The sequence below is a fragment of the Phocoena sinus genome, chromosome 4 (genome assembly GCF_008692025.1).
Source record: "Phocoena sinus isolate mPhoSin1 chromosome 4, mPhoSin1.pri, whole genome shotgun sequence".
NCBI lineage: Eukaryota > Metazoa > Chordata > Mammalia > Artiodactyla > Phocoenidae > Phocoena > Phocoena sinus.
This window is the reverse complement of record NC_045766.1, coordinates 138,173,243-138,187,174: the sequence shown is the minus strand read 5'-3', so window position 1 is coordinate 138,187,174 and position 13,932 is coordinate 138,173,243. Positions and strand designations below refer to the sequence as shown.

Below are 13,932 nucleotides of genomic sequence, written 5' to 3'. Positions count from 1 at the left end.
AGACTTCAGGTTAGGATTAATTCACTGTGGCAGGAATTCTAGACTTTCTTGTATAAAGTCCCTGATAGGCCCCCATCAAGGATCTGGGGAAAGAAGAACAATATTATTTGTATTTCCTCTTGCTTCCAAGCAGGTCAAATCCTAGAGAAAATCATCTAACTCTCACATCCATCCTAAACATTACGGCCTATGAGCACTTTGAATCAAAGAGAAACTGTGAATATCAAGTAAAGAAACAATTTTAAAAAATCAAAATGGTCTGTTAAACCTCCAATGTTTACTTTCCAAGATTTCTGAAGCCTACGTTGATGCAACTACTGTTTTCCTTTCTACACGTCTGACTAAACTTATAGTCAGTATACCTACCAGACCATTCGTTACCTGGACCAGGTTAATTGCATAGAAAGATTTCGACTATGTTTACATTTTTCTTAAATTAATTTTAAAAAAGCATAGTAAAGAGTCTGAGGACAAATTATTCAACTGTTTATCATACATAAGACCGCATGACTATAATACAAAGGGGAGTTCTTTTTCATTTAACGTTACAATATACACAGCAAGTCCGGACCAGATCTTACAATCTGCACACAGGTATTTAACCTTTTCCATGCTGTTTATGTTTACAATGCACAGAAGTCCTGTAACCAAACCGTGTAGTAAAGCACACAAAACTGGACTGTAACATAACACAGTATGCAGAAGCATTGGATTTTATGACTTCCTTTATGTAAATAGCGGTTTAAAAACTGCTTTCGGTTTTTGGTGCTTGCTAAGATGTGGCAACCAGCACAGAAAATGACCTGACCCATGTATCTTCACCTTATATTCCTAAACAGCAGTAACTACTGAATTCCTTTTGATATTGCTAGACTCAAGATGATGTCCTTTTATTCACTGTAAACTTTATGAACTACCGAGTTCAAAAATCCATCCACAGGCTTGACATTTAATTACAAAATAAATACGGATTTCCTGATTAACAACAAAAAAAATTTTTGTGGTTTATAAAAACTGATATTCCCAAGTTTCCATTCACATAGTTTTAAGCCTTTTTTCTTTTGTCACTGATTACATATAAAAACCTGCTCTTGTTCAGAAAAAATTGATCTAGTCAGCCACATGGAATTGACCCATAAAAAGTAATGTGGTGTTTCTGCTGAGTTGTTTTGAACAGGGTTATCGGCAGAGGTAGATTACTGCTTCTTTTCTAGGCTTCTTTGATTCCGGACAGGTAAATTCCTTAATCTTCATTCTCCCAACTCAACCGCTCAAAAGTTTAACACCATAGAATTGGTCAATTTAAAATGGGAACACAAATTTAGCAACTGCCAGACTGTGTTACATTAAGGCAGCACAATCTCAAAACTAGGCACCTGTTAGACACCAGCCTGTTCCCTTCCGGGTCATGCATGCAAGTTTTGCTTTACTCGTGCTCATAGTTTGGACCTGTTGGTGCAATCAAGGTCTTGCTTTCAAGTTTACAAGTAGGTTAATCAGGAATACAAGAATCAACTGCTGGTTCCACAGCTTCTGGATCCAGTGTCCCTTTACCTTCAGAAGCCTGAACACATTTAGGATGTAACAGCTGTTGTAATCTTGAGTTAGATGTCAATCTATTATGTTCAGTACACAGATTGCTGTAAATGTATTGGCTATGGATTCAACAACAGTTCCAGTTTTGTTTAAGCAATAGTACAGCCATAATTTTCAACTGACATTTAAAAATGGTCTAGTTACACCTTGTGTCAAAGTGCAGAACTGCTACATTATTGGTTACAGACATCTATGTGCTATAAAAACAGCTTTGGTACAATAAATTATCAAAAAAGAAAATAAATTTTTGTAAAATTCACAGCATAATTGTGAGGCAAAAAAGCAGTCACATAAAATTCTGCATTTTTTTAAAAATGTTCAGGATGAACAGAAGACATCTTTGTGCAGAAGAAATGGTGGAGATACCACGTGCCGAGAAAAAGCAAAAGAAAAAGTAAAAAGCAGGAAGGGACACAGCTGTAGCTATTTCCATCAAAGCAAACCACTACTTCTGTGACCTTCAACCAATAAGGAAGTCAACTTTATGACACACGCAAAGTGACCTTGCAATACCTTACAATTAGTGGGTCACAAAAGTCTATTTTAAAAGAAAGGCCTCTTGAATTACCCATTCTCTGTGTTTTCAGCATTAAGGACTGTCTGCAAAAGCATGTCCAAAAGTGATTGCATCTGAAATGGTAGGCTCTTCTAACTTCGAGTCCAAATCCATAAGGCCAAAGGTTATCCCAAAGACCACCACTCAGACCTCCCCAGGACTGGCCACAACTGACCCGTTGATTGCTTCTCAGTGCACCTTGGTTAGGAGACCAGTCACGTTCCATTACTAGCTCACTGTGGCCTCAACAACGGGAGACCCACAGGATCCCAGGCAATTGCTGCTTTGCTCCTCAGTAGGTTCAGACAGGAGAGTTCTGATCCCGCCACTTAGCATGCTTACTGTGCCTTACAAACTCCAATACAACCGTCCCTTCCATACAGCTGAAGGTGATGTTTGTGTGAGCTGGAGGTCCCTCTTCCTTACAGTACTGCATTTCCGTGCCCAAGTGTGTTTAGAGGACTTAAAACCCCAAATATCCCACCCCCCACCCTAAACAAAATGAAAACAAAACAAAAACGGGAAGGAAAAAAGGAAAAACAAAAATGGAAGGAAAAACACCCTCATGGGGCCCTTTAAAATGCAAATTATGTGCAGTGCCTTTTATTTTAAAATTAGTTGGCAAATGATTAAGACCAACATCTGAACAACAACTTCTGTGGAATAGAAAGACAAAAACCCCACTATGACTGGGATGTGGCGAGTTAAAACGGGGGAGGCAAAAAGAGGACACCTCTGAGCTATCCGTGAAGATGGGTTTGGACATGGCTCTTTTAAAAACTTCACTGTCCCTTTGCAATCTTTTCAAGTTAAAAAAAAAAAAAGTCAGCTTTGCCCTCTTGTAGCGGTTCAGTGTGTTAATCTCCTTCTGATTCAAGCAGCTTTGCACTTTGTTTTTTGGAAAAAAACACCACTTCTATAAAAACACAAGAAACAAACTCAAGTTTCAATTTAGTCACGAGCTAGCTACAGGACTCTGTTGCACACAAACTCCTGTCATGGGGGACTCTTCTCTATCAGCCCCTTGCCTCATTGTCAGATGTCCTTCAGTCATGTAATGTGCAGGACCTGTATTAGCAGAAAATTGGTATGTTGGATGTCCAGCTATGCCAGTCTCTTGGCGGGGATTGGAGTAGACGGTTAAATTAACGTCCATAGCTCCATTCTGTCCAAAGTCCAAGGTATTAGCAGCCACTGGGCGATTCTGGTAGGCCTGATTGCCTTGATTACCAGTAGAGGAGGAAGATGTAGAGGAAGAAGTAGTTGAGGAAGACAGGGATGTCATGGAGTGGTGACTATGGCCAACCTCCATAGAATCCTGGGTAGAGGAGCTATTTGTTGGAGAATTGTAGACCCTTGGCCTGGTCCGGTTGCCCAAGGCTTGTTGTCCATGGTGGTGGTGGTGATGGTGGTGGTGGTGATGGTGATGGGAACTGTTTCCATGGTGATGATGCAATGCATTCTGTTGAGGGGCTACATGAAAGGTCGTTTCTTGAACAGGATGAGTTTCAACAGTGACTTGTGTAGGAGCTTCAGTGCCTGACCAACCAATGGGAGCAGGAAATTGCTGACGCACCTGTAAGAACAGATTTTAAAACGATTAAGAGTACCATTTCCAAGCTTTAATCTTCGATAAAAAGCTACAACACTAGCATTTACATTAGTTAGAGAGAGGGTTTTGAAACTTTAATGTGTTAGACAGTTCTATAACACAAACTTCCAAATGTGTTCAAGAGTGAAAAATATTTTATTATGAAAGCTTCAATTTTTAGCAAGTTACACCCATACTCATGTATTTTACTCGCCACTTTCTTTCCTTGGGAGCACTGTTTATGCCAGGGGTCAGCAAACTTCTTCTGGAAAGGGCCAGATAGCAAATATTTCTGACAGGTCCAAAAGGCATTCTTTACTTTCCCCCTAAAGCTCCTCCTCTCTCCAATCTTTCCTGTTTTAATAGAACCACTAGTACCCATCTAGCTGCTCAACCATTCCTCCATCCAACCATCAGCAAGTACTACTAAAGCTACCTCCAAAATAGAACCCAAATCTGGCCTCTTTTCTCCATCTCCACCAAGACTGCTCTATCCTAGGTCACTATCATCTCTTGCCTACACTAATGTAACAGCCTCCTAAATCAACTCCCATCTTCCATCTTTGCCTTTTTCCAAACCATTCTCCAAAGAGTAGCAAGAACAGTTTTTTTAAAACACAAATCCAAATTAGGCAAGAAAAAGAAAAGTCATTCACATTGGAAATAAAGAAGTAAAATGGTCACTACCTGCAGATGACGTAACATTACATTATATGGAAAACCCTAAAGACTCCGTAAGAAAACTGTTAGAACTAATAAATGAACTCAATAAGGTTGCAGGATATAAAATCAATACACAAAAATCGACTGCATTTCTATACACTAATAATGAAACAGAAAAAGAAAACAATCCCATGTATAACTGTATCAAAAAGAATAAAATATCAAGAAATAACTTTAACCAAGGAAGTAAAGGACCTGTAGAAGAAGAAGGTCTGGAAGAAGAAGACACAAATAAATGGAAAGATAGTCCATGCTCACAGACTGGAAGAGTGTAAGAATCAATGTTGTTAAAATGTCCCAACTACCCAAAGCAATCTACAGATTCAATGCAATCCCCCACAAAATTCCAATGTCATTTTTAAAAAAAAAAAAAAAAAAAAAAGAATAATCCTAAAATTTGTAATCCACAAAGAAACCCAAATAGCAAAAGCAATCTTGAGAAAGAAGAACAAAGATGGAGGCATCATGCTCCCTGGTATCTAACTATACTACAAAGCTATAGCAATTAAAACAGTACGGTACTGACATAAAAAAAGGCACATAGATCAATGGAATGGAAGAGAGAGCCCAGAAATAAATCTACGCATATATGGTCAATTAATTTATGACAAAGGAACGAAGAATATACAATGGAGAAAGGACAGTCTCTTCAATAAATGGTGTTGGGAAAACTAGACAGCCACATACCAAAGAATGAAACTCAACCACACTATCTTACACCAAACACAAAAATTAACTCAAAATGGATTAAAGACTTGAATGCAAGACCTGAAACCATAAAACTCCTAGAAGAAAACATAGGCAGTAACAAGCTCCTTGACACAGGTCTTGGTGATAATTTTTTGAATCTGACACCAAAGCAAAAGCAACAAAAGCAAAAATAAATAAATGGGATGACAACATACTAAAAAGCTACTGCCCAGTAAAGGAAACCATCAACAAAATGAAAAGGCAACTTACTGAATGGGAGAAAATATTTGTCAATCACATTATCTGATAACAGGCTAATATACAAAATATATAAAGAATTGATAAAACTCAACAGCAAAAATCCAAACAATCTGATTGAAAAATGGGCAGAAGATCTGACTAGACATGTTTCCAAAGAAGACATACAGATGGCCAATAGGTACAGGAAAAGAAGCTCAACATCATGAACCATCAGGGAAATTCAAATCAAAACCACAACGAGATTATCACTTCACACCCATGAGAATGGCTATTATCAAAAAGACAACAAATAGCAAGTGTTGGTGAGGATGTGGAAAAAAGGGAACCCTCATGCACTGCTTGGTGGGAATATAAATTAGTGCAGCCACTATGGAAAACAGTATGGAGGAGGTTCTTCAAAAAATTAAAAACAGAACTACCATATGATCCTGCAATTCCACTTCTGGGTATTTATATGAAGAAAACAACAACAGTATCTTGAAAAGATATATGTACCCCCATGTTCATTCACTTCAGCATTATTTACAATAGCCAAAATATGGAAACAACCCAAGTAAGTGCCCACTGATGGATGAATAGATAAAGAAAATAATCCAAAATCCATAAACAATCTGGCCAATGCTCATTTCTCCAACCTTTTCCTCTAGCCATCCTTCCTCTTGCTGCCTAAGTTCCTACTACACAGGATCTTCCTTCTATTCCTCTACCTAGTCAACATCTTTCAGAAGCCTCAGGGTGTTTGTACTTACTGTTCCCTTCTGCCTAGAATGCTCTGATTTCTAATTTCTGCTTGGATGATTCTTTCTCATCATTTCAGTTCCAGAGTCTTCCCTCACCACTCTGGCTAATGCTCCCCCAATTTCTGTGGCAGAGGTTCCAAATTGTCCTCAAAAAACATACTCTTCTTCCTGAGCATAAGGCTGCACTATGCTTACTCCCCAGCCTCCCCTGTACTTAGACATGGCCATATGACTGTTTTAGTCAATGGAATATGAATGAAGGTTCCTATGTTACAGCCAGATCTGGCCCACAAAATACATCCCAAGTCCTTCTGTCTGCCAGATGCAGCAGACAACTAGGCCCTTGGGGATGGGGCAGTCATAAGATGGTAGGAACCCAGGATGTGGGAGAGAGCCAACGCCACTAACCTGAATACCCACTCTGGACTATTACATAAAAAAGAAACTTCACATTCTTTCAGCTACCATATTTTGGGGGGTCTACCTGTTATCAGTTCGGCCTATCTGAATTAATACCTCCCACCCAACAAATCACTACTCTCTATTACATTATCCTGTCTTATTTTCTTTTTAACAGTTAATAGTACTTGAAATTTCTATTCATTTGATTCGTTTTATTTATTTTCTGTGTCACGGCAAAGCCTGTGTCTTTATCACCAGTGGCTAGCACAGATCATTAAGACCACTCACCTAAGGTGGTCTCAGAATCAAAATTCAAGAAAAACTATTGAAAATAATCCAGTAGAAAAATAGGCAGAAAGTTCTCAGAAAATATTAATGGTTCTTAAACTATGAAGCTACTTAAATTCATGGAAAGAAGAAATAAGTGAAATGTAACTATACTCTGTCCAATACCAGGTTTTTCAGTTCAGACTGATCCAAAGGTGATCACACTGACTGCTTCTCCAAACTCTGTTAGTGGGAGGCTAAACTGGTAAAACTATATGGAGAGCAATCTGGCAACAGCTATCAAAATGACAAACCACGTTACTCTTTGACCCAGCAATTTCACATCCAGGAACTCATATCACATATAAACTGCATGTGTGTGGATGATTTATATGTAGGGTTATTTATTACAGCATTATCTGCAGTAGTGAAAAAGACTGGAAATAAGCTAAATGTCCATTAATAGGGAACTACTGCAATGACTTGGAATATCTAAACAATGGAATACTGTGTGACTGTTAAAAACACAACAAAAAGAATGAAAAAGCTCCCCTATATGATACAGAAAGAGCTCCATAATATATATTTTAAAATATATGTAGGGCTTCCCTGGTGGCGCAGTGGTTGAGAGTCCGCCTGCCGATGCAGGGGACACGGGTTCGTGCCCCAGTCCGGGAAGATCCCACATGCCGCAGAGCGGCTGGGCCCGTGAGCCATGGCCATTGAGCCTGCACGTCCAGAGCCTGTGCTCTGCAACGGGAGAGGCCACAACAGTGAGAGGCCCGCGTACAGCAAAAATAAATAAATGAATAAATAAAAATATATGTAAAACATGTTAAAATAAAAAAAACAAGATGTGAAACAGTGTGCACGGTATGCTACCATTTGTGTACAAAGGTTAGGTGAAGGATATACATTTGTATTTGCTTGCATATGTATAAAACATCGCAGAAAGACTACATAAAACTAATAACATTAATTTAGAAACTGGGAGAAAGGGATGGAAGAAGGAAGGTCGTTCTAAAGAATTAGGGAAAGCCTCTGGCCGTGATATTTGAGACCTGAAGGATATATAGTAGTCACCAAAGCAAAGACAGAGGAAAAGCTTATTCCAGGCTGAGCACGGTCAATGTGAGAAATGTGAAAGGGAACATGGTATACAGTCTGAAAAATGAAAAAAAAAAAAAAAAAAATTCCAGGAAGACCAGGATGAATGAAGAGGAGGAAGGATGCCTGGGTAGGAGCCAGATGACAGAAATCACTGAATCCTGTGTAAGAAGTCGCAATTTTTTTTTTTAAGTACAAGAGAAAGCCAGAAACTGGTTGAAAGCAGGGGAAAGAGCTGGATCAGACTGCTCTACTGAACATTCACTAGGCTGCAGAGAAGAGAACAGAGGCGAACTGGTGAATGAAACTGGACGCTGGAAGTCCAGTTGGAATAATCTTTATAGCAAGATAAGCTAGAGATGATTGTACCAAGGGGGTGAAGTAGAGAGAACAGACACATATGTAGGATATTCAGAATCCATACTATTTACCATTGGATTCAAGGTGGGGGGTGAGGGAGAGAGGAGTCAAGAATGAACTCCCCAGGTGCCAGGTGTACGATCTGAGCAAATGGGTAAATTCAGGGCCACTTGTATTGATACAGATAAAAGGAGATGAGCTTTGGCGGAGGAGAAAATGATGACATCAGTTTATAGGATGCATCTGTAGTGTTATGCTGTAGGGACTTCCAAAACGGTATTTATAGTCAATGATTAGAAATAAAGGTGTGGGGCTCAGGAGTGAAGTCTAGATCAGAAATAAAGACGTAAAGTGACCGACATCGAGATGGTAGCTGCAGTCATTGGTAAGAGCAGGTGAGGTCACTAGGAAGTGTTTAAGGTGAGAGACAGGACACAGACCACCCACGTTTACATGGCCGAGGGGGAGCAGAGAATCCGAAAAGGAGACAGTGAAGGAAGCGGGTGGGCTGGGATGAGGGCCATCCTGTCCGGGAAGGCAGAGGAGAGTGCTACAAAAAGCATGGAGAGGGGCTTCCCTGGTGGCGCAGTGGTGGAGAGTCTGCCAGCCGATGCAGGGGACACGGGGTTTGTGCCCCGGTCCGGGAAAATCCCACATGCCATGGAGCGGCGGGGCCCATAAGCCATGGCCGCTGAGCCTGCGCGTCCGGAGCCTGAGCTCCGCAACGGGAGAGGCCACAACAGTGAGAGGCCCGCGTACTGCAAAAAAAAAAAGGCACAGAGAGGCCAGGGCTGTGTCAACGTGAGTGAGGACGAGAGAGAGACAAGTGACTGAGTGTCTGCCGGGCTCCTCAGTAATGACCACTGTGACTCCACAGAAACAGTTTCCTGAGTTGGGAAGCAGCCCAACTGGAGCAGCTGAAGACTTCTTAAAGGGTGAAGTAATAGTAGCAGAAATGTGGGGCGAGGAAGACAAGGGCCAGGGAAAGGTTCTGCTTCAGATGGGGGAGAGCTGGGGATGATCAGGTGCTGACGGGAAGAAGGCGAGCAGAGGACACAGGGGCCAGTGGCTGAGCAGGGCCAAGTCCTGTGCAGGTGGGAGGAGAGGGGCAGGGCCCGAGGTGGCTGACCCCAGGCAGGAGCTGCTGCCCCTGCTGACAAGGGGCGGGAGAAAGGGGACAAGCACACATGGCGGTGGGGCGAGGTGGCTGGTGACACGCAGTGAGGCGCTCCTTTCTGAGGACTGTTCCTTACACAGTGAGGAGTGAGGGAGAGCAGAGAAGGGGAGGCAAAGGTTTCTAGCAAGAGTAGGAGAGGGTGAAGCATTTATTAAAGAGAATGGGAGCACGATGCGATGACCTGAGAAACATGCAAGCTTGCCCAAGTAGATGCTGGTGACTACGAATTAACAGGGGTAATAATGCATCTACAGGTTTGCCTTTCTCCACCAGCACTCAGCTGCCCCAGTCCCAAGAATGGGCAGTGATATTCATCAATGTCCATTTTATTTCTCATTAGATGATATCCTTGCCTCTCACTGTAAACATCATAATGCAGTACTCAGTATGAATTTACTTATTGTTTTACAAAGAGTATTTAATAAATATTCTGACTACCATCATCTGCTTCACCCCTTAATTAGATCCTCTTTAACAAAACACCTTCAAAACAAAAAATGGAGGTGAAAATCAAACCACAATCTGATTCAGAATCTAGGACTATCAGTGACAGCAGATCACAAGAGGCAGCGGAGTGCAGTAATTAAGATCACGCACCTCGGAAAGTTCCCTAAACCTTGAAGTCACAGTTCCCAAAGTAAAATGAAAATCCAAACAGGGCAAGGCTCAAAATGCTGCCGGAGTAAACAAGATAAACACCTGGAGCAGCTGCTGGTATGCACTCAATGAACGGGAGCTATCTCTAAACACGGAGGGAAAATGTTGCAAGGATGTGTAAGTTAGAATTCCTTACAACCAAGGAAGCTATGAACCTTTTAGAGTAAATGACGTTATCATTCTAAAACCACTTGGCATCCAACACTGGTACGCCTGGGCACAGTGGAGGGCGTGAATGAAGGGCTGTGTGACCGCTCACCTGGGGACTGTGTGTCTCACAGTCCATGGCCTGGACAGCAGCTGTGAAGTGCCCGCCGCTGTGCCGATGCTGGTGCGTTGGGTCCGACCTGGCTCTCCCACTGTTGCTCGTCCCCGATGACCCACCTGAAGCATCACAACACGGTACAGCTTGTGAGTGTAAAGTTAATTTTGTTCAAGTATATACCCTAAAACTATAACATTAAAACGGGAAGTGAGTCACCAAAACAATCTGTATTAACCTGAAGTATACCAGGAAGGCTTCCAATTCTGTGTTCTTTCACATCAGCCCCTGAACTAAAATATGACCAAGTTTGGTTAAGTCAGGGGAAAACTCAAGCATGTGAACCAAGTATTTCCATCTTAAAAACAATTTTAAAATTTGGCTAATAAGGAGTATTGTTTCCAAGCAGAATTTATTATACGCATAATTAAGTATTAGAGCTTTGGGGGAGGTGAATTTTTTTACTAGCCACAAAGAACAGGTTCGGGAAAAATAATTCCTCCCACCCATTAACAAACTTTAAAAAACTTTAAAATAACCCCCACTTTGTAAAGAAAAGAGGAAACATTTCAAAGCCTAATATAATATCAAAAGAACAGACCTGAGCTTGAAGATGTACTGGAGGTGGTGCCCGAAGACTGTGACTGCTCCATGGCAGGACTCGTGGATACACTATTACTTGTATTTGTACCTTCATCAGCTGTTTTCTTGAAAAAACTGTGCTGCAGGGCATAGTAAGGTTGAATTCGAGTTTTGGGGTCATAATCAAGCATCCTTAAAATGAGGTCTTTGAACTTCAAGTAGTCAGCTACAGTATGACCCGATTCCCCAGCACGACGCCCACCAGGTCCTCCTGTTTCTACTCCGAGAATATTATGAAGTTTGCGGGTTCCTGGTGGTTTATACTCCTAAAGAGAAAAAAGATAAAAAGGCTTTCTCTAAATCTGATGGAATATGTAAAAGCCTACATAATGTCAAATATGCTTACATGTATGATAATGTTGAGGCCTTTATTAAAAAGAATGCTTTATAGTTAGAGCCTCTATATTTTCACACATACTATTCCGAACACACTGTACTTAGGAGAAATTCAATTTTGAGACCAGAAATGACTATAAAGATCATCTAGCCCAGAGATCAGCAAACTATGGCCTGGCTCAGAGCCTATTTTTATATAGCCTCCACTATGAATGGTTTTCATATTTTTAAAGGTTGTAAAAAAAAAAAAAAAACCAAGTAAGAATACTCAACAGAAGCCCACAAAGCCGAAACCTTTACTATGGGGTCCTTTACAAAGGAAGTGTGCCAACCAGTGGTTGTGAACCTCTTTTCTGCCCAATACACCTGTGAACTCAGGGGCACTTACTCAGTAACAGTGGCTCATTAAAGCTTTCAAGATCACTCCTAATAAAGAATCATGGGTCTAACCCTACCTGCTCATATGCAGATAAAAGAATCAGAAGTAAATTATTTATGCCTCATTTTATTGATAGAAAATATGTCTAATAATAAATTGCCTCAACATGTGCTGAGATTTTCTGGGAACTCATTTTAACAGATAACAGTATAACCTTTAAAATCCCTATGAATACTGAATTTATTCAGAATAGTATCACTGGATTTTTGCTTCTAGGTACAATGTAGAAATTCGCAAGAGACCATCGCTCTTACTCTAAAATCAAGAACAAGCCAGGCAGGCACACAACAAAATCACTGCTTTTTAAAAACCTATCAGAGAGCTGAGGACTAAAGAAACCAGATTAACTAAATTCTAGAAAATGAAGAGTCTTTCCTAGGAAAGAAGAGACTTATGGTGGGAGAAGGAGCAAATGCCACAAATGTGACTAAGAAGAGTCCAGCCCAACTCCCAAACAACTTCTAACAGCCACGTGTGGCTGGGCCACAGGACGGGACAAGCAGACGACCCAGGGAGGGTCCCCCAGGGCGCTGCAGAGCTGGGTCCAGAGCAGCATTATGGACACAGATCACCCCGAGGCACCAAGAGTTAGCAGCGGGTTGCTGGCTGGGCAACAATGCGTAAAAGATCTCTGCAGTTTCCAAACACCGCTTAAAACCTATGAAGACAGTGGAGAATAGAATCTAAGTCAAGCAAACAAACAAAACACAGCCCAGATTCAGCTAAACTACAAATGAAACTGACTCAGTCTCATCACACCAGTAGCCTGACAGAGTAAGCAGCATGCCTCTTTCTAAAGGAAAATAAGATTTACTTCCATCTCAACTGTTCTTAAATACAGCAAGTCCAACATACATATAAAAAATTATAGACACATGAAACAAACAAACAAAAAGGGTCCATAATCAAGTGAAAAAAATAGTAGAAAACTCACATATATAAATGATCCAAATGTTGAAACTGACAGACAGGTATTTTAAAATAACTATGGGGCTTCCCTGGTAGCGCAGTGGTTAAGAAACTGCCTGCCAACGCAGGGGACATGGGTTCGAGCCCTGGTCCAGGAAGATCCCACATTCCGCGGAGCAACTAAGCCCGTGCGCCACAACTACTGAGCCTGCGCTCTAGAGCCCATGAGCCACAACTACTGAGCCCATGTGCCACAGCTACTGAAGCCCGTGTGCCTAGAGCCTGTGCTCCGCAACAAGAGAAGCCACTGCAACGAGAAACCCGCATACCACGACAAGGAGTAGCTCCTGCTTGCCACGACCAGAGAAAGCCTGCACGCAGCAACAAAGACCCAACGCAGCCAAAATAAATTAATTAATTTTTTAAAAATAACTATGATAAAAAGAATTTAGTTCAAAAGTTAGGTAACGTGTGGATAGACTGGGGGGGTGTTATTTAAAACTAGTTTTTTTTCTTTTTTTTTTTTGCAGTATGCAGGCCTCTCACTGTTGTGGCCTCTCCCGTTGCGGAGCACAGGCTCCGGATGCACAGGCTCAGTGGCCATGGCTCACGGGCCCAGCCGCTCCACAGCACGTGGGATCTTCCCGGACCGGGGCACGAACCCGTGTCCCCTGCATCGGCAGGCAGACTCTCAACCACTGCGCCACCAGGGAAGCCCAAAAGTATTTTTTTTTTAAAAAGATAAATTAAGTGAAAACACTAGAACTAAAAGAAATGCAGAGAATCCATTTAATGGTTTTAACAGCAGACTGGGCTCAAGAGAAGAAACGCAATCAGTGAACTAGAAAGACAGAGCAAAGAAATTATCTAAACTAACACACAAAAAGAAAACAAAATGAATAAACCAGAGACCTCTAATAGTAAGCACTATAACATATATTTAATTGAATAATTAGCAGGAGAAGAGAGAGTGAAGCAGAACAAATATTTGAAAGGATGATGTCTGAGCACTTTCAAAAATTGATGTAAGAGATTAATCCACAGATCTAACAAACTCAGCAAACTCCATGGAGAATAAATACAAGGAAAACTATACGTAAGAACCTAATAGTCAAACTGCTGAAAAATCAAACATTAAAAAAAGCAAAAAAAAAAGAGGTTGAACGAAAAGATCTACAAAATTCATACCAGCTTTTATATGTCATGTTTGAGCGTGT

At 41.1% G+C, this 13,932-nt stretch overlaps 1 protein-coding gene across 1 annotated transcript in view; it reads right to left on the bottom strand.

Annotated features, from left to right (window-relative positions):
* Positions 1 to 463: 463 nt before the first annotated feature.
* The window catches only part of DYRK1A (dual specificity tyrosine phosphorylation regulated kinase 1A), a 144,168-nt gene continuing 130,699 nt past the window's right edge, over positions 464 to 13,932 (bottom strand). The window contains 3 exon segments of the mRNA XM_032629509.1: positions 464 to 3,728; positions 10,387 to 10,511; positions 10,991 to 11,297. Of these exon segments, the coding sequence (XP_032485400.1) occupies positions 3,108 to 3,728; positions 10,387 to 10,511; positions 10,991 to 11,297 (1,053 nt within the window). The 3' untranslated portion in view covers positions 464 to 3,107.